The 20,808-nt window shown below is 45.2% G+C and overlaps 1 protein-coding gene across 6 annotated transcripts in view; it reads right to left on the bottom strand.

Moving 5' to 3' along the window:
* Positions 1-20,808, bottom strand: part of FBXO25 (F-box protein 25) — a 45,627-nt gene that overhangs the window by 17,751 nt on the left and 7,068 nt on the right. For 5 of the 6 annotated variants that reach the window (XM_058659823.1, XM_058659825.1, XM_004590886.2 and 2 more), the window contains exons 2-5: positions 18,318-18,458; positions 14,627-14,730; positions 13,260-13,309; positions 9,848-9,940 (exon numbers count right to left, since the gene is read on the bottom strand). In XM_058659823.1, coding sequence (XP_058515806.1) covers positions 9,848-9,940; positions 13,260-13,309; positions 14,627-14,730; positions 18,318-18,451 — 381 coding nt within the window. In that variant the 5' untranslated portion in view covers positions 18,452-18,458. Of the gene's footprint in view, positions 1-9,847; positions 9,941-13,259; positions 13,310-14,626; positions 14,731-18,317; positions 18,459-20,808 lie in introns of those variants that run through there. The other variant, XM_058659826.1, reaches the window with a different exon arrangement.

The raw sequence follows: 20,808 nt of genomic DNA on the forward strand, positions 1-20,808 counted from the left end.
GGAAGGGTTGCTTCTTTTTCTATTGTTTTGTAGAGTTTGTAGAGGATTGGGGTCAGTTCTGTTCGGAATGTTTTGTAGAATTCTGTAGTGAAGCCGTCTGGGCCTGGGCTTTTTTTTGTTGGGAGGTCTTTAATCACTGATTCAATCTCTACTTCAGTTATGGGTTTGTTCAGGTCGTTTGTTGCCTCTGGGCTAAGTTTTGGCAGGTGGTAGAAGTCTAAGAACTTTTCCATTTCTTGGTGATCTTCTGATTTGTTGGAGTACAGTGCTTTGTAGTAATTTCTAATTATGGCCTTAATGGATGCAGTGTCTGTTGTTATGTTGCCTTTTTCATCTTTGATGCTGTTAATTCTTGCCTTCTCTTGTTTTTTCTTTGTCAGTCGGGCCAGTGGGGTGTCTATCTTGTTTATCTTCTCAAAAAACCAGCTTTTTGATTCATTGATTTTGTGTATGGTTTTTTTAATTTCTATCTGGTTGATTTCCTCCCTTGTTTTGATGATTTCTTGTTTCCTATTGTGTGTGGGGCTCTTCTGCTGTTGTTTTTCCAATTCCTGGAGGTGTGTGGTTAGTTCCTGTATTTGGCGCCTCTCTTGGGCCTTGACATGAGCTCCAATTGCGATGAGTTTACCCCGTAGCACTGCTTTGGCAGTGTCCCACAAATTTGGGAATGTTGTGTCAGAGTTTTCATTGGTTTCCATAAATTTTTTGATCTCATCTTTAATTTCTTCTCTGATCCATTGTTCGTTTAATAGCATATTGTTCAGCCTCCAAGAGTTTCTGCATTTCCTAGGGCATTTTGAATTGCTGATTTCCAGCTTCATTCCGTGGTGGTCTGAGAGGGTACATGGTATGATTCCTATCTTTTTGAAGTTATTTAGGTTTGCTTTGTGTCCTATCATGTGGTCGATCCTTGAGAAGGTGCCATGCACTGCTGAAAAAAATGTATAATCTGTGGCCTTAGGGTAAAAAATTCTATAAATGTCAACCAAGTCCAGTTGTTCTATTGTTTGTATGAGCTCTGTTGTTTCTTTGTTGAGTTTTTGTTTTGTTGATCTGTCTATTGTTGTTAGTGGGGTGTTCAGATCACCCACTATTATTCTGTGTGCATATCTATGTCTCCCCTTAAGTCCGTGAGTAATTGCTTCACGTAGCTAGGTGCGTTTGAATTTGGTGCATATATGTTCACAATGGTAATTACTTCCTGATGGATCAGTCCCTTCACCAATATATAATGTCCTTCCCTGTCCTTTTTGATGTGTGTCAGATTGAAGTCCACATCATCTGAAATTAAGACAGCTACCCCAGCCTTTTTTTCTCGTCCATTGGCATGAAATATCTGTTTCCAACCTTTCACTTTCAGTTTCTTAGAGTCTTTTCTGGTTAGATGTGTCTCTTGTAGGCAACAGATAGTTGGGTGCTGTTTGATAATCCATTCTGTTAATCTATGCCTTTTGATTGGTGAGTTCGGGTCATTTGTGTTAAGAGTTAAAATTGAGAGGTTGTGATTTTGCCCTGCCATACTTGTTTTAGTGGGTGTTGATATCTGTGTAATTGCCCTTCCTTGTGTGGACTTTAGTGGGGAGATCTTCCTGTTTGCCATCTTTGCTTATGATTCACCTCCTTTTTTTCTGGATTTAGTGCATTTCTAAGGAGATTTTGTAGAGCTGGTTTTGTGCTGGCATATTCTTCTAATTTCTCTTTGCTGTGAAAGTATTTGATTTCGTTCTCAAATACGAATGAGATCTTTGCTGGGTACAATATTCGTGGTTGACAGTTGTTCTGATTCAGGATTTGGAAGATCTTTGTCCATTCTCTTCTTGCTTGTAAAGTCTCTTCAGAGAAGTCAGCAGTGATCCTGATTGGTTTTCCCCAATATGTGATCTTTTCTCTGCTTCGTACTTGTCTTAGGATTCTTTCTTTGTCTTCGTTGGAGTGGAACTTGAGCACCATATGTCTGGGTGAAGATCGCTTTGGGTCATATCTGCTGGGAGTCCTCTGACCGTCCTGGATTTGGGCTGGGTTCATGTTCCCAGTGTTTTGAAAGTTTTCCTGTATAATTTCGTCGAGCACCATTTGCATTCCTGACTCTTTTTCCGCTCCTTCAGGAAGGCCAATAATCCTAATATTTGATTTTCTGAGGTTGTCTTTCATTTCTTGTATGGTCTTATTGGCTTTGTTCAGACTTGTCTCCAGCTGTTTAATGAACTGGGTATGTTCGTTTTGTGTGTCTTCCGTTTCATAGATCCTCTCTTCTGCTGTATTTGTTCTGTTGGTTAGGCTCTCAATTTTGTGCTCTAAGTCAAGGATTTTACTTTTCATTTGTTGTATTTCTGAGGCTATGTGGTTCTTGAATTCCTTGAAGTCCTCCCAATTCTTCTCATTGTCTCTGACATATTTTAACATTATTTTTTTGAATTCCTTGTCTGGTAGATCTTCTATGTCTTCATCTCGCATCTCCGCAATAGACATTGGCTTTTGATCCTTTATTGGTAGGGTGTTGGCACTCTCATCTGGATCATTACCTTTTCTGGTATTTCTTCCCATTGTGTTAGTGTTTCTTTTTTGAGAGACCTAAGCACCAGTGTGCTGAGGGGTCTCCCAGCACTATCCTGTAGAGATCTGAGTCTGCAGGCGTGGAGTAGCAGGGGTGTGGGAATTTTCAAGGCACTTTTGGTGCGTCTCCAGAACACTGGACCTCAGGGCGCCACTTCCAGGGCCCAGCGGATTCAAAGCGCACTCTCAGCTCGTCCCCTACAGGTATGCTACCACAGGGTGGGGGAGTGAAGGCACTCTCTGTGCGCGCCCCCTGTGCGCACGATCACAGGGCTCAGAGGATTCTAGGTGCCTTCTCTGTGTGTCCCCAGTGCCAGGGCTGCAGGGCGTGGAGGTTCCAGGTGCTCTCTGGGAACGCCTCCTGCACGCGGGTCCGCAGTGCTCTCCTGGTTCGTCTCCCAAGCACGGGACTATAGGGCGTGGGGTGTTCCAGGTGCTCTCTGGAAGCGCCTCCTGCGCAGGCCCGCCCACCCCAGCGCTTGCAGGGGACCGACCACCCCAGCGCTAGCACGGGACTGCCCAGCCCAGAGGCGTGCTTGGGTTCCTGTGGGATAGCACCGCCCAGCTGAGTGCCAGACCGCAAAGGCACAGGGGAGTATTCAGTGTGCCTTTTGCCTTTCTCCCAGACACAGTTTTGGCAGTTTCAAGGCACTCGCCCGGTGTCTCTAGACGCTGGAGTCTAGGGGGGGAGGGGCGGGGAGACGAGCACCAATTGTGTTCAGGCTCTGTGCATGCCCCTGGGGGGCCAACTCCTGAAGCCTCCAACCCACCACTGTCCCCACCCAACTCACTCAAACCTCAGGTTCTTGCAGTCTGCCTCTTCCTCTGGTGGGAACCCTCGCCGCGGGTGCGTCTCCCGGCTACTGCGTCTGTTGCTGGTCCCGGCGGGTGTAGGCGGATGAAACCTGGAGGCTGCGGCGGTCCCGGCGGGGCTTGGCGACCAGGGTGGGCGGATGCCAGCGGGTCCCGATGACTCAGGGTCCTGGTGTCCGCAGCGGGCGCAGGTCCTGGCGGGTCCTGGTAACCAGGGTGAGCAGATGCCAGCGGGTCCCAATCACCGCCGGTCCTCACGGCCACAGCGTCTGCGGGTCGGTCTGCGGGTCGGTCTGCGGCTTTCAGCGTCTGCACTCAAAGGTGACTCAGCAGGTCAGGAGCGGAAAGTCGTCTTCCCTGCCCTTTGTTTTGTTTTTCCCTGGTTGCTCTTCCAAGTTGTGTGGATTTTTTTGGTTCCACACTGTCCAGGGAACTTCACGTTCTTCTCCCTGTAGTTCTATGCTGCTCCACTTACGCTTTTGTCACGTTCTAGCCCTCTCTGTCTGTGAGCTCTCTCACAGTCTTCCTCCTATGTCGGCCATCTTGCGAGTCCAAAGGTCAGTCTCTTAACAAATAGTTCTGGGAAAATTACATTTATGTGTGCAGAAGTATGAAACAAGACCCCGAGCTTACACTTTAGACAAAAGTCAATTCAAAATGGATTAGGGATCTAAATCTATAATGAGACGCCATCAAATACTGGAGGAAACATTGGGGAAATTGTAGGGCACAGGTAGTCAAAAACTTCTTGTAATGGATACTGGAAGCACATACAATAAGGCAAAGGGAAATAAAGGGAACTACATCAAGTTAAGGAAACTTCTGTACTGCAAAGAAAACTCAAAGAGGCAAACAAAAAAATAACAGAAAATACTTACAAACTGTGCAATTGATAGAGGATTACTATCCAGGATCTCTAAAGGCTCAACAGGAGCTAGTGTGGTATGTATCAAGCAAATCCTCTTCTTGCAATACTGGCATCCCATTTGGGCACTGATTCACGTTCTGGCTGCACCACTTCCAGTCCAGAGCCCTGTTTAAGGCCTGGGAGAGCATTAGAGGATGGGCTCGAGTGCTTGGGCCCCTGCACCCACATAGGAGAACCAGAAGAAGCTCCTGGCTTCAGATCAGCTTAGCTCTAGCTATGGCAGTCATCTTGGGAGTGAATTAACAGATGGAAGTACACTTTCACTCTGCTTCTCTCTGTTAATCTTTCTTTCAAATAAACAAATCTTTATATTTAAAAAAAAAAGCTTAAGAAACTCACTCAGAGATAAAAAAAAAAATCCAGGTAGAGAATGGATAAAGGAGATTAAAAAGCAGGGTGGGTCTCAGGACAGGGCGTCTCATGGCCGGATCCATGAATCAGCCACTGTGTACACGTGGTGAGCTGTCCATGGGTGGCCAGTGCACCATTTGGCGCCAGGCTCAGCCTGCTGGCTGACCGGCCTGGAGCTCTGGGGTTTTAGTTCTTTGAATCACTGCTTAGGTAGCTGCAGGGTGAACCCACTGTACTTCTGGGACGTGGATCAATCCTAAAGATTCCCAATGACAGTAACTTCCTTTGAATAACTTGTTTTTTTTTTTTAAAGATTTATTCATTTTATTACAGCCAGATATACAGAGAGGAGGAGAGACAGAGAGGAAGATCTTCCGTCCGATGATTCACTCCCCAAGTGAGCCGCAAGGGGCCAATGCGTACCGATCCGAAGCTGGGAACCTGGAACCTTTCCCGGGTCTCCCATGTGGGTGCAGTGTCCCAATGCATTGGGCCGTCCTCGACTGCTTTCCCAGGCCACAAGCAGGGAGCTGGATGGGAAGTGGAGCCTCCGGGATTAGAACCGACGCCTATATGGGATCCCGGGGCTTTCAAGGCGAGGATTTTAGCCGCTAGGCCACACCGCCAGGCCCCTTTGAAGAAATTGTAACCACTGAACAATGCTGAGCACCGAACACCAGTCCATGCAAAAGCTAAGGCTCAGGGCTTGTCTAGCAGGATCATATCCTATTACCTGACATGATGATGGATCAGGAGACGGGTCACATTAGGCAGGGCCATGACATTAACTAGCACTCGAGAACCATATCCGGGGATAGATTCTGTAGGGGATGTGTGGGTCAAACCCTGTGGAAATTCTAGCCCCACTGGTTAGCTCAAGAGATGGGGTGGTGATGGACTAAGCTAGGTGTGACAAGAAGCCTCCCATCAATCACAGGTAAAGGAACCAACAACAGTCTGGACTGGTCAAGGCAGCAGCATCCGAATGCGCATCCTGAAAAGGGTGTGGGGTGGGGCGGACTGCAACATTCACCAGCTCACACAAGGCCAAATGGAAGTCCAGACTGCACCAGAACCTGGCCTAAAACCCAATGGCATGTATGAGAACTGGGTCTGGGAGTGGATCAAGTGGAGGAACTTGGGAAACTTCCCTGGCGAGTCATAGCTCCCACTGGTGAACATGTGGTCCAGACCTGGGGGTAGGACAAGCTGGGCAAAGTAGCTCCAACAGCTCCAACAGCTGGCTAATGTGTCAATTGGTAATGGAACGGGGTGTACTGGGCAAACCTTATCCCACAAGCGAAACTAGAGACCAGGATGGAGCACAGGTCATGCCGAGCTAGGCTCTTGAACCTGCTGGTCTGTGTGAGCCAGGAACACTAAGCCACAGTGTCTAAGGCAGAGGTCGGGACAGGTGAGGGGCTGAACCAAACTGAGTCAGAGCAACTACTGGCATGTGTGTGATCTATGGCTGGGAACAGGCCCGGTTGGAGAGCTAAGGGGAAACCCTAGCTGGGTTGAGGTTCCCACCAAGGGGCACGTGAGCTGGAATGGGGGCTGTGTTGTAGTTTCCCTTGGCATGAGGGCCGAGTATGTTCTGGACAGAACCAGGCTGGACTGCAACACCCATTGGTTCCAGTGGAAGTCAGGGCTGAAAACAGAACCAACCCAGCAATTGCAACCACCAGCTGATTGGGGCGATGGACTGTGCCAGGCCCTGTACTTGCTAGTACATACAAGAATCTGGCCTGGGAAAACCTCAAAGTTTCTTTTGAGATCTCCCCAATCAAAATGCCAGACTCGGAACCCTAACCAAGAAAAGAGAGAAGACAATCAACCACCTCAGCTATATGTTGGCAGCGAACTACTGGGCAAATGGAGACTCTATGATGGACTCTGTCAGTGGATTCTTCAACGACCTCATCGTGCTTGGAGTGGCGAGACTGGCAGCAATTCATAACTGGTGAACTATCAAAACCACCTGAGCAAGAACCTCGGAGCATGCCCTACATCCAGGACCTGCGATGGGAGAGAAACTGGGTGGGGCTTCTCCCTCAATATCCCCCTTCACCTCAGATACATGACGGAAACAATGTGGAAATAATAGTCTTACCCACTTTCCTATAGCCCTTGAACCTTTTACCCTAATTAACTATGTAAAGATTATCAAAAATATAGTAAAAAAAAACAGACAAAGGAAAAGAAAAAGCAAAGCAAAGGAAAAAAAAGGATATTAACAGACATTTTTCAAAGGATGACATTCAAATGACCAACAAACACATGAAGAAATGTTCAGGCTCACCCGTGAAAACCACCATGAGGCTGCACCTCATTCTGGTCAGAACCAGAGAACAACAAAACAATGTATGCTGGTGGGGAGGTGGAGAAAAGGCACCCTAAACTACACACATGGGAATGTCAACTAGTGCAATCAGTAAGAAGGAAAGTTTGGAGACTCCTAGGAGCTCTGAAAAAAGATCTACCATATACCCAGCTACTCCACCACTGAAAATTTACCCAAAACAAATGAAAGCAACATCTGAAAGAGTTATTTGTACACCGGTGCTTATTGTAGCTCAATTTGCCAAAGCTACGATACAGAATCAAGCCAGCTGTTCATCAATGAGTGAATAAAGAAAATTTTAAAAATGTGATTCCCCTCACTCCCACACTATGGAATATTACTCAGCCATCAAAAAGAATGAAATCCTGACTTTTGCAATAAAATGGATGCAATTGGAAACCATTTAGCTTAGTGAAATCAGCTAGTCCCAAAAAGCCAGACATTGTGTTTTCCCTGATCTGTCGTATTAATACACAGAGCACAAAAAGAGTACTCTATGTTAGCAAGATTGATATTTTGAAATTTGGTTATGGTTTACAGGGTGTCTACTTGTTATTTCTTGAAAGCTTTACCCAATGCAGTTTGAAAAGGTGAATGTGAAATAAAATCAAAGTATGCCATTGCAAAAAATAAAGCAAAAATAAGGAAGAAGGAGAATGGATACAGAATGTGGGAGGGTGAGAATTATCATTGTATTGTGAAACACATGCAATTTGCTCATTTTACATAAATAGTATGTTTTGCTTTTTCTGTTTTTAAGACTTAAACACCCACAGCCTAAACCCTTTTCATCCAGGAAAAAGAGGCAGCTGTGCAGACACAGGCTGCATTTCTGTGTCCAGTTCTTGCCTGCCCAGAGCCTAGCAGCCCACTATGAAGGGCTTACCTGTGAACAAACCAAGCCCTGCTTCCTGGGACTCACGCTGGGACCTTCCCATGAGGCTGCTGGCACCACAATGTGGAGGGTCAAGGAGGGTCAGGCCCCAGCCAGGTCACTGTGATCATCTTGCTGAATGCTGTGCCAGTGGAATTCGAGCCGGCCTCACCAGCACACCCATGTGATGGAATGATGACAGGGGCAAGCGTCCATCCCACATGAATCTATTGTCAAGCTCTTTAGATAGGCACTCACGTGCCAGTTCTCAGTGCACAAGGTGCTGGATGTGACTGTCCGTGGACAAATGGGAAGTGAGCTCTAAGATGAGTTAGATGCAAGGAGCCATTTGTTCCCAGGGTCAGAACAAAGTTGCATCTGACCTGACACTATCTGCCCAGGGAGAAAGCTTCTTGGGCCTGTTATGAAGAAGTATTGGAAACCCATACCAAGTACAGCTGGCCACATGTCCCCTGGAGACACAGGAGGCTATGGAACCAAGGACAAGTCAGGGACACTGGTGTGGGGGGGGGGACAATGCCCCTAAGTCCAGCCAGGTGAGCACCCCCTACCCCCACTTACCACAGAGGTCATGCAAGGAGGGCCCCGGACTGGTTTTCAGCAGGATGCAGACAGGAGTGCATCTGTTAGGGAAACTCTTGAAATTGGCGAAAATGATTCTGAGGCTGGGAATTTCCTCCTAAACTCACCAGGTGATCCTGCCTGCCACTAGGGCTTCCCTGTGCTTCCAGCTCAGCCACTGGCACACAGTACTGCATCTCATTCTGGTTATGTGTTCATTTTACATGGATAGAAAATGCCAGTTATATGCCAAAAGTTGGTTCCATTTTCAAAGAGTGATTCTGAAGAAAAGTTGCCTGATAAATAACGGCCATATGTGATATGAGGATACAGTAAAATCACAAGGAAGCCCACAGGTCAAAAGGCACAACAGACCTAGCCCTGGCACCACAAGAGGTACCTGACCTTCCCCCAGTCAGTCTGGAGCTGCACCTTCTTCCCTCCCTGGCCTCTATCTCACTTTGACTTCCATCCACGATGTCCACACATACCTACTAAAACCCAACCACACATGGTCTGAACTTTTCATGCTCCCCGTAAAATACATCTCTGCTGACATCAATGGCAGAATGCTTTCATGAAGCTGAGATGGGGCTCTGTTTCCCCACTTGTGTGACAGGCACCTAAGGAGCAGTTCTGCTCATCAGGATGCAGCTGTCCCTGAGATCCCAGTAGGGAGAGCCCAGACACAAGCGTGGCAGCCAGATGTTGGTCACACATGCCACAGCAGAGCCCTCAAACATCCTGCTGGGATTAAACTGAGGAGATTACCCTCCCCACAGCTTCCCCCACTACCCCTCCTGCTTTCCTCCCAGGAGACTTGGATAAGTAGTAGAAGAAACCTTCCCAAGGCCTCATGCCACCACACCAAGAGCCAGGATGATGATCCCACACACCTTAACTCACACCTCGCCTCCAGCACAAGGAAGGAGAGCAGAGTGCACTGCCATCGGCCTGTATATAAATACAGCCATGGCAAATGTAACAGGCTCAGGTCCCTCTACTGAACAAACCAATTTAAAATTTTGTCAGAGCTATCATAAATGCAATAAAACCTGTACAAAAAAGCCATACTTGAACAAAATTCCTTTTGCTTGTCAGTTAGTCCTTCCTCTTCTTTAGGAAAAAGAGTGGAGGATGCAAGAGAATCAAGCACACCTGCAACCTCTTGCCCCGGCACTGTTTGAGGAGCTGTGTGGCATTAGCCACAGGGCTGGTGAAATCTCCCAGCAGAAACACCCTAGATCCTCAGTTTCCTCTGTTCCTCCAGCTCCTGGTCCACTTTCTGTCCTACACAGCAAACAGTAGCTGAGAAGATTCCAGAAGCATCTGAACCCTCTGACACATAGCAGCTTCATGGTGTATTTCTTAAAGAGTCATCCATAGACCTGAGAACACATACCTTGACCACATAGTTGAACCTCCGCGTGTCCTGAATGGCGCTTGAGAAATCCAGCCGGTTGAAGGCTTCTCCCAGGGTGCAGTAGCCATGCCTCTGAGAAGCAACACAAGGGAGCTAGAGTCAACAGACTGTCAGAACTAGCCAACAGGCAAACGCAACTAGAATGCACAAAAGTGCTTTTTAAAATTACTTTAAAAAACTGCCAAAGGACAACTGTCTTTATTCTGAAGATGAGAGTAACATTATAGCAATTAAATTTAAGCCACTTATGCATAACCAAGGCATATTTATACATGGAAACTTATTTTAATGTTATTGATGATACAATAACACAGAAAACTTTTATTAAGTATATTGTTGGTTTACTTTCCTGGGGACAGACTGAGGGGAGACACTGTTAAGATATAAAAATGGGACACAACTTCTGGTAAGACACAGGTGACTTGTGTAGCTCTAGCATAAGGTATAGGTGCTGGCAGCATGCATGGATATGGCTGGGAGAGGCCCTTGGCATGTGGGAGGCAAGGCTGGACAAGGCAGGTCCTTTCCACGCTGGCAGTGTGGACACTGAGCACTGAAAACCCAAAGAAACTGGAAGTCAGACCTGAGAGTAAAAAAGAGACTGAAATAGAACTCTTTAGTCCTGCAGAGGCACCCCCTCTGATCTGAGAATTCTCCAAGGATGCACCCCACATTCTTCTTTTTAAAGATTTATTTTTATTTTTATTGTAAAGTCAGATATACAGAGAGGAGGAGAGAGAGGAAGATCTTTTATCCGATGATTCACTCCCCAGGTGGCATCAACGGCCAGAGCTGCACCAATTCGAAGCCAGGAGGCAGGAACTTCCTCCAGATCTCCCACACGGGTGCAGGGTCCCTAGGCCTTGGGCTGTCCTCGATAGCCTTCCCAGGCCACAAGCAGGGAAATCGATGGGAAGTGGAGCTGCCAGGATCAGAATTGGCACCCATATGGGATCTCGGTGAGCCCAAGGTGAGGACTTTAGCTGCTAGGCCACCACACCAGGCCCACAACCCACATTCTATATCATCTGGTTCAGATTTGCATGTTGGGCTAAACCATTTTGAACTACTCCTTCCATATCTGAAATGCTAAAAAGATACACTGTTTAAGAGCTGTGGGGGCACAAACTGGAACGAACAGCAAACACAGTGACAGGTCACCCTCCAGTCACTGTGGAGCCAGATCATAGACAACAGCTGATCCCAGCGTCTCAGTCAGGGGGATGCACAACAGCTGATCCCTTTTGTCTCAGGTCACAGGTACAGTCTTAACGTGTGCACACCGAGTCAGTGTGTTCGCCCCGTGTCCTCCTGGGGAACAGAACTGTAGTCAAGGGTGCTCCGACACTGAGGCAGCTCCGACCAGTGGCAGTCTGTATTGTGTGCATGTGTTCTCCACAGGGTCCCAGAACTGCAACACCAAACCATGTCCTGAGACCCCCTGGAGCTGCTGTGACCACCCTGGAGCAGGTGAGCAGAGCTGAGCACATACCAACACCTCAGACCTGTGGGCTATGGGCTCTGGTCTCTTCCTGAGCCTGCTCATATCCCTGCTCCCAGGACCCACAGGACAGCCCTACCTTCCAACAAGCTCCTCTCTAGACTCTGCCCTGTGCTCAAGGCACCAACACTGAGTCAAAGAAAGACTTCACAGCCTGTCACAGGTTAGTCTGTCAGGTTAGGTCCACCTTGAGGACTGACTATCACCATGCAGGGCCAGTCAGATTTTTTTTTCCTGAGAATCTGATCTTCACTTACCATGATGCAGGGCTAGTTTCAAAACACCTTAGCTTTCCCTAACATGATTCAATAAGACAGACAGCCACTCACACAAAACAAAATAAACACAGAGCTTCCAAAATAAGCTTCTCTAATACTGAGTAAAGGAACTAGAAGTATGCTTCATGGATCATAAAAAAATTAGCTAACTTGGCAAGAGAAAGAATTCAAACTGCACAGTGGGTTCCCTGTAGAGGCAGAGGCCAGGAACACTCACCCATCCAGCTGGCGAGCTCTGGGGGCTCCCCAGAAAGGAACCACGGGGGTATGGGTAAAGAACATGTGTTACACACATGTGAATGCACTTTCTACACACTCAACACCCTGCACATCACAGAAACTCGACACTTTACATTTATACCACAGCTCACATCCATAATCACATCCTGCGCACACTAGACACACACGTGCCTGTGCTTCACACAGCCAGCACACTCACACTTACTGCACACTACAGATACAATGGATCACATTCACCCTGAACTTCATGCAACACATCTATTCTCACCACACACACTTCACACAACCCATACACAGGTGAATGCATATCCTAGACAACCAACAAACTTGACATCTGACATACATATCCCACACTCATCCCACACCCCACACTATAATCACACCCTATACTGCATCCCACTTTCACACCCAACATACATAACCTACTCATACCGAGCACATATGCCACGTGCACACACTACATATCCACACTCACTACTGACACAACACTCAAGGCATACACACCTGACACATTACACACACCACATAGACTCAACACACACTCCCAACAAATACCTGTACAAGTTATATACATACCTTACACAAACATCCAGCACACACATGCCACACATATACAGCTGACACATTATATATATGCACTCACATCTGGCATACTATATATCCCACTTCCTATACTCAGACTCAACACACTGAGTACTCTACATACACTCAACACACTACACATGACCTATACTGCACACATTCACACTGAAACACACATACACACCCCTGACACACACTACTACTACTCACGCCATAAACCCATTTACCTGACACAATCAACACTCCCATGTCATACAGCTCTCATACTCGCACTCCATACACTGCACACCCAACCTTGACCCTACATACACTATACACTGCAGTCACATGTAGATGTTACACACACCCTGTATACATACTCGGCAAACTACACACACTTACTTGTACTTGATACACAACACAATCAATACATACCCATCATAACAACACATAATCCATACACTTAAACGCACACACCTTAAATCCAACATATCCATGACACAGAGCCAACATACTGTAATCACCATATTCACTCCCCTACACTCCACACAGAATACACACTATTCACATTTAGTGTAGGCTGAATAAATGTATAACACAATAATAAAAACACGCACTACATGCACCACACAATGACACATGCACAAATTATACATGAAGCACCTCCCATATACATTGTGCTTTAAAAGTCACTCATGCACATGCAACAGTTGGAAAGTAAACAAATATCTGGCATGGCCAAGGAAGTAATTTACTTAATATAATGAAACATACGCAGAGAGAAGAAACACTCTTGTGACAAAATACTTACTTCTTTTGTGCTCTCTTTATGGACATAGATCCATTTTTCACGATAGAAACCTACAATAAAAATTAACTTTCTGTTTAAAATCTGGTAAATCACTTCAACTAAGCTTTAAAAAATCTTAATTACTGTAAATGTTAACAAAGTCGCATAAGTTATTAAATATAGATGCTTTTATTCAGCTAAACATAAACAGCATTTCTTGGTTTACTTACAGTGATTATAAAGTTACTGAAACACTCTCACATAGAAAATGATTTAAAGGAAAACCAAGACTTAGCATCATGGACTAAAACTGGAATCAATAAGGACTATATTCTAAAAAATGCATTTATCCATCAATTATTATATATACGAGAGTTCTACTCTTTTATTGCCCTAGAAACACAACTTTGATATAACTTAAGTTCCAAAGAGTCAAATGATGTGAGTTTAATAATGTGATGTAATGGGGTGACAATCACAATGCTGTGAGGTAGTGTGCTGACAATTCTAGTGATGAGACTGCATTGCAGTGATGTTAACAGTGAGGTGAGGCAGCAGAGCAGGAAGTGCATGAGGCAATGCAATGACAGTCACAATGATGTGAGGCAGTGAGGGGGACAATCACAGTGATGGGAGGTAGTGAGGCTGTGAGGGGACAGTCACAGTGACGGGAGGTAGTGAGGCTGTGTGGGGACAGTCACAGTGACGGGAGGTAGTGAGGCTGTGTGGGGACAGTCACAGTGACGGGAGGTAGTGCGGCTGTGAGGGGACAGTCACAGTGATGGGAGGTAGTGAGACTGTGAGGGGACAGTCACAGTGACGGGAGGTAGTGAGGCTATGTGGGGACAGTCACAGTGACGGGAGGTAGTGAGACTGTGAGGGGACAGTCACAGTGACGGGAGGTAGTGAGACTGTGTGGGGACAGTCACCTTGATAGGAGGCAGTATATAAGGCAGTACTATGACAGCCTTGGGGATGTGTGGCTGCATGTGTGACAGCATGAGGCAGATGAGTCTGCCTCCTGGCACCCCCTATCCCACACTGAATGGAGGACTCACAATCCTTGCTCCAACTACACTATATCCTGCTCCCATCTCCAGTGATATTACACAAGTGAAGCTAGCTAGGTTTGGCCGTATTGCTTGGGAATAAACTGAATCCATGGCCACAAAGAAATCACTCAGCAGCATGGCTGGTTTTCAGGCTTTGGACATGTTCCAACTCCAGTAAAAGGGCTGCAATGCCACCACATCACGTGTTCCCATTCTCAGAGCCACCACTGACACATTTCTCTTACCTTGCCTTCACCAGCCAGCCCTTCCAAAGCAACTCAGAACATCAACTTCTTGGAGGATAATGCCAAAAATTACTAATGAGAATGATCTTACCTTGGGAATTTGCATCATTTCTAAAATGGTCCTTTTTCCTTTTCTTGGATGCACACTCATGGTCTTCATTACTGAAAACGTCCTCATTTTCACTATTCAGGATACTGAAATAAAAGTACACTTTATTAAAACAGTCATTTCAGGGAAATTATCCTTTGCTTTCTCTTTTGTAACAGAATATGATAAATATCTGATTATAATTTACAAGCCCCAAACAAAAATGACAGTAAGTTCTGAAAGTACTGATTAACTTTCATAGCAACATATAATGGGTCAAAATTACTAGAGCAATGTAGAATACTGGGTTTTCACTTGGAGAAATCTTAGATATCTCCTAGTTCTAGGGAGGGAGAGCATTACGCAGAAAACTTGAGGAGCACTTGAAAACTTCCTAAATGCTCTGACATGGTTGCCAAGTTGTTTCAGTCATCAAAATGCTTCAACAAACACAGAGTAGGCAGAACTATAGGCAGAACTATAAATCCCTGGGGACATGTGAGTGATACTCTGCATGAATGAATGTGTAAGCTTGGGTGGTGAATCTGTGCCCTTCTGCATACACTGTGTATCTTCTCATCAAGCATCAACTACAGCGAAATCAGTAAAGCACACAGCTTCACCATGGAAGTGTGAAACAAAAAGCATTCTCCATAGTTCTTTTTATGAAATAAGCAAGTAAGATCAGACAGCAAAAGCTAACTGATGTGAAAAGCTTTTAAGTTTCTTCTTTGTGGCAAAAAAAAAAAAAAATGTAAACAGCAACCCATGCCCTCAAAATTAAAGATGCACATTTTCATTTTTTTGCACCTAGGGACTGGGGGAATGCAAGAAGGCCAACACTCCAAGTCTGACACCCTTTGGTCCTTCACAAAGAACTTGAGAAAGCAGTGGAGGACTGCTCCCAATTGCACAGCACCCACAGTCTTCTTTTTTTCCTACTGCTAGCTGGCCATGGACTTCCTGCAGTGCCCAACCTTCCTTTCGCTTGTCTCTAAAGCTCCTGCCTTTTTGCTCCTTTGGGATGAGTTCTCTTGCATATTATGTCACTTTCACCAACAAGGTGTTTGGTTCCTAGGCACTTCGTATCTTCCCACACATGGAAAATAAGGGCTGGCATCCTCTGACCCTGGGGCACCTGTGCTGCCTCTGTGGAAAGCCCCTTGGCACATGCCATCCTCCAGTCTTGAGCTTCAGTACCCATGTGATCTGACACTAACATTCCCCACCATCACTGCTGATTATAGCGTTGTCATCCCCATGGTACAGCTTAGAACGCGGGCCTGGGTGTGGTCCTGGGAAAGGACTGACAGGTGTACTCTACTCTTCCTTCAACTGAAAACTTTCAGAAACATTTTCACAGATCTAGCACATCACTACTGGCTGAGCCTGAGGCCATCAACAAGCTATCATCTTGCTGGAACAGCACGACCAAGGCCTAAAATTGTTCACAACTAACCCTGTAGCCCCCACCTCACCCGACAGGTTCCCAAGAATCCTGTTGGAGGTCTTGGAGGTCAGGTCCTGATCTGCACACAGGTGCCAAAGGGTGTGACTGAAGACTCCAGGACACCAGATTCAAACTATTTCACGTCCTCACAGAGAGCCTCAGAGGCCATGGATGCCTGGGCAAAGCAGGAGCTGTGGCCCACTCCTTCCCCATCTTCCTTTCCTCTCCCTAGGTCACAAAAGGCCTTTTGATACCATGGATCACCCCCATTCATCACCATTGATTCACCTCTGGGTTATCTCCTTTACAACTTGAACACTAAAGGGCAGACACAAGGCTCAAACAGGCTAATCCTCCACCTTCCAGCATTAGCATCCTATATGGGTGCCAGTTCTAATCCGGGCTATTCTGCTTCCCATCCAGCTCCCTGCTAATGGCCTGGGAAAGCAGCACATGCCAGCACACAGATTTGGGTCCCTGCTACCCATATGGGAGACATGGAAGAAGCTCCTGGCTCCTGGCTTCAGATTGGCCCAGTCCAATTTATCATAGCCATCTGGGGAGTGAGCCAGCAGATGGTAGATCCTTCTATCTCTTCCTTTCTAACTCTTTTAAAATAAATTAATCTTCATGAGAAATTGGGAGGGGCTGATGACAGTGCCTTAGCAGGCTAATCCTCCACCCTGTAGTTCTGGCATCCTCTATGGCACCAGTTTGTGTCTTGGCTGCTCCACTTTCCATCCAGCTCCCTGCTTATGGACTGGGAAAGCAGCAGAGGATGGCCCAAAGCCTTGGGACCATGCACCCATATGGGAGACCTAAAGGAGGTTCCTGCCTTCAGATCAGCTCAGCTCTGGCCATTGCAGTTATTTGGGGAGTGAACCAGCAGATGGAAGACCTCTCTCCCCTTACTTCCCTTCTCTGTCTATAAATACTTGCCTTGCAAATAAATTCTGCACATTCATACCTTCATCACCCCTGCTTTACAAGGAGCTGTGCTTAGCCTCTGCTGTGCCCCTGTCCTTTGGAGAAACAGGACACATAGGACAGCAGACAGACAGAATGATGACCCACTGTGAGGGATTTACCACCAGAGCCCCACCACCTTGAGCTCAGCTTGTCCCAGTATCAGACCCATCCCCAAGGGATTCAGAACCCTTAACCCCTAGTCAATAATTCTTCACATACCTGCCCACACCTACAAGCTAACTTTCCCCCTCTACTAGAGGAAAGCCCGGCTGGAATTGCTCAGAGTGGAGCCTGGTGCCACCCAGACACACAGAGAGGTGGCCAAAGGAGATTTTGGAACCACTGGAGCATATGTTCCTTTCTCCATTACTGATCAAGTGTCACCAAAATGAAGAAAGGTATTAGAAGTTTACACCAAAATTACTGAGGAATCTGAGTCCGCAGTGCTGCCCTTTGGCTTGACCCGTGGTGACCTGTACATCGTTCTGTCCACTTGTTGCAGCTAGAGCAGAAACCAAATCTGAGCTTAGGCTCACACCCATGTTGACTCCCTGGTGGTCCAACAGCTTGGCCAATGTGCCAACAGACCTTCACTGGAATTAGCAAAGAAATCATGAAAAAGCAGGATACTAATACCATATAGTTCAGGGGCTGGGATGAAAAAAAAATTATTATTCAGCCAATAAACTGGGCCCTTTAATACCAAAAGTCAAGCTGAGCCTCCAACCTTCCTTTGATGAATTTCTCAGTCACCCTGTAACAACCCCATTCTGTCAGTTTTAAAGCCAAATGGAGAATATCTAACGGATTCACATCTCAAGGTCATAAATGAAGACAGACATGATTTGAGAAACACTTACCCATTCAAAGTAGACACAGATATCCAGAAAACCAAAGTGAGGCATTACATAAATTAACTTTAAGAAAAGAAAGAACCAATCTTAATAGTTTAAGCCATCTGTGTCCTGGCTGGAAAATTCTAATCTGTGACCTCACATTTGTATCTCAGACATCTCCTCAATCAGCCTCACCAGTGATAAAACTCTCAACTGACTCCTCTCGCCTGTACCTTTAATAGACAAACTCCCAGCAATATTCTCACCTTTGCCTCCCGAGCGAACCAATTCTTAGCTATCCCCACACCACCTCCTGGGTGGACAAACTCCTACCTGTCTCCTGACACCTGTCTCCTGGACAAGTAGGACATACTCAATAACATTAATTTATGAGCATCCTTTTCTGTGCCCTGAATTAACAGGTAAAGCTGCGACTTACAGGTTGTGACTGAGGCCACACTGGTTATGTTCTTTTTCAAGTTTCTGACTATAGGAGTCACACCTTTTCCATCCATCTTCTGTTTTAATCCAAATCCATCCAGGAGACCTCCAGTCCTGACCCAAAAATGGCATATTTATCCTAAAAAATAAAAACATTTGCTAATATATATATATATACCAAAAGATTTTCATTAAGAACAGTTGTTCATGGATTTTTTTAAATTTTATGTCCTTTTATTATTATCCCTGGGAATTGCCTTATCCGATCCCCAATACCCTCCACCCTCACTGTGTTCCCCTTTATCGTTACTATAGTATAGTTCTTCATACACAGTCAAATGTCCATCATTGTGGGCATAGACATAGGCAGAGTCCAGCATCCTATTGTCAAGATATAGTGAACAGTTTCATTGGGAGTCCATCTTTGTCTGGAAGTAGAGATGCATACTGCATTGCATCCTCACATCTGGTTATGACAGTCTCCATTACACATTTATTACACATCCCCTTAAATGAAAAGCCACAATACAAAATCAGCAACAGGAAGAAAAACAGAAATTTACAACAGTCTGAAGTTAAATAACATGCTACTAGATATGATAGTCTCCATTACACAGTTACACATTCCCTTAAAGGAAAAGCCACAAAACCAACAACAGGAAAAAAAAATTAACAACATCATGAAGTTAAATAACATGCTACTGAATGACTAATGTGTCACTGAAGAAATAAAATCAAGAACCTTCGTGAAGAAAACAATGCTACTGTACGATCTGAGTCACTGAATAATTTAATCAGAAGAAAGTGTTTTGAAGAGATGAAACTAACCAAAAAAAGAAATAAATAAAAATCCATGAGATATAGTTTCCGCTGATCTTTGTTGCTGAGATGTGTCTCCTGTAGTCCAATCTACTAACTATGACATTTCATTCATGAGTTTAAGCTGTTTACATTTAGGGTAATATGAATGGGTAGAAATTTGGTCCTGTCATTTTAGCAATGGTTGTTCATTGATTTAGTCTTCTGTTGTTATTTCACTGGGAAGTTCTTAGCATTTGCCTTTGATGGGCGCTGTTCCTTTTCTCTGTCAAGAGAACATCTTTAAGTATCATTTGTAGGTTAGGTCTGGAATAAGCATATTCTTTGAGTTTTTCTTTACTGTGGAAGAATTTTATTTCATTTTCAAAGACAAAAAGTTTTCCTGGGTATGCTATCCTGGGCCAACAATTTTTTGCTTTTAGAATCTGGATTATGTCACTCCATTCTCTTCTTGCCTGTAGAGTTTCTTGTGAGAGATCTCCTGTGAGTTTAATTAGCATTCCTTTATATGTCAATTAATTTTTTTACATGTGCACATTTAAGGATCTTTTCCTTATGTTCAACTGAAGAGAGCTTATTATCATGTGTCTTGGTGAAGATCACCTTTGGTAAACCCTAGTGGGAGTCCTGTGCCCCTCCTGGATGTTGTTTTCCAATTCTTTCTCGAGATTAGGGAAAATTTCCCTTATTATTTCATTAAATACACCTTTAATCCCAGTATCTCATTCTGCATCTTCTGAGACTCCCATAACTCTTATATTTGACCTTTTAATAGTGTCTTTCAATTCTTGAATGCTTTTTTAGCCTAATTCAGCTCTGCTTCTAGCTTTTTGTTTGTTTCCCTCTGTTGACAGAAAATATCTTCCAATTCTGAGATTCTTTCTTCTGCCTCTTTCATTCTATTTGAGACTCTCCACTGTACTTTTAATTTGTTTCATTCTATTCTTCATTTCTGATGTATCAGCTTTCATTTAATTATTTTCCAGTGTGACATACTTCTTAAATTCCTTGAATGCCTGCTTTATATGCTTCTCGTTGTTAAGGAGCTTTATAACAAGTATTTTGAATTCTGTATCCCTCATTTTCTCAATGTCTTCCTCAGTGAACTCTAAGGTTGGCAAAAGCTTTTGCTCCTTTGCAGAAGAGTCTTCAGTCATATTCTTTGTGCCTTTGTCTCCTCCTTCGTTCTTGGTAATTGTATTTCTGGTTAGCAGAGTCTTCTCCTTGGGGCAGGTTTCTAAGCTGAGTCACCCACAGGTCTACAGTTCAATTTTATTGCAGTTGGTACATGGTTCTTTGTTTGCAAGCACTTGTGCCACTCCCTCCAGAGTTCCAGGTCTGGGTTCTTATGTTAGATTTCCACCATGGTCTCAGTAGCCCGAGCTCCTGGCTCACCAGTCTCCATGTCCTATGATACTGTGCTGAGACTGCACTGTTGTCTGTACAACCTTTCTCCCACTTCTGGTTGCAGCAGGTGTCAGGATTAGGGAGACACCAGGTGTCCTATATAGCTAGGTTGTTGCTGGTGCTGATCTTGCCAGAAGCTATTGGCTGTTAGGTCTGAGGGCCACACGGAGTTTATGACCCATACGATGCCATAGTATTATTTTCCTGTGGGACCAGTGCAATGCACTGAGCTCAGTGAGTTCTCACAAGCTCTGCACATGCAC

This window comes from Ochotona princeps, unplaced genomic scaffold (assembly GCF_030435755.1).
Source record: "Ochotona princeps isolate mOchPri1 unplaced genomic scaffold, mOchPri1.hap1 HAP1_SCAFFOLD_116, whole genome shotgun sequence".
Taxonomy (NCBI): Eukaryota; Metazoa; Chordata; class Mammalia; order Lagomorpha; family Ochotonidae; genus Ochotona; species Ochotona princeps.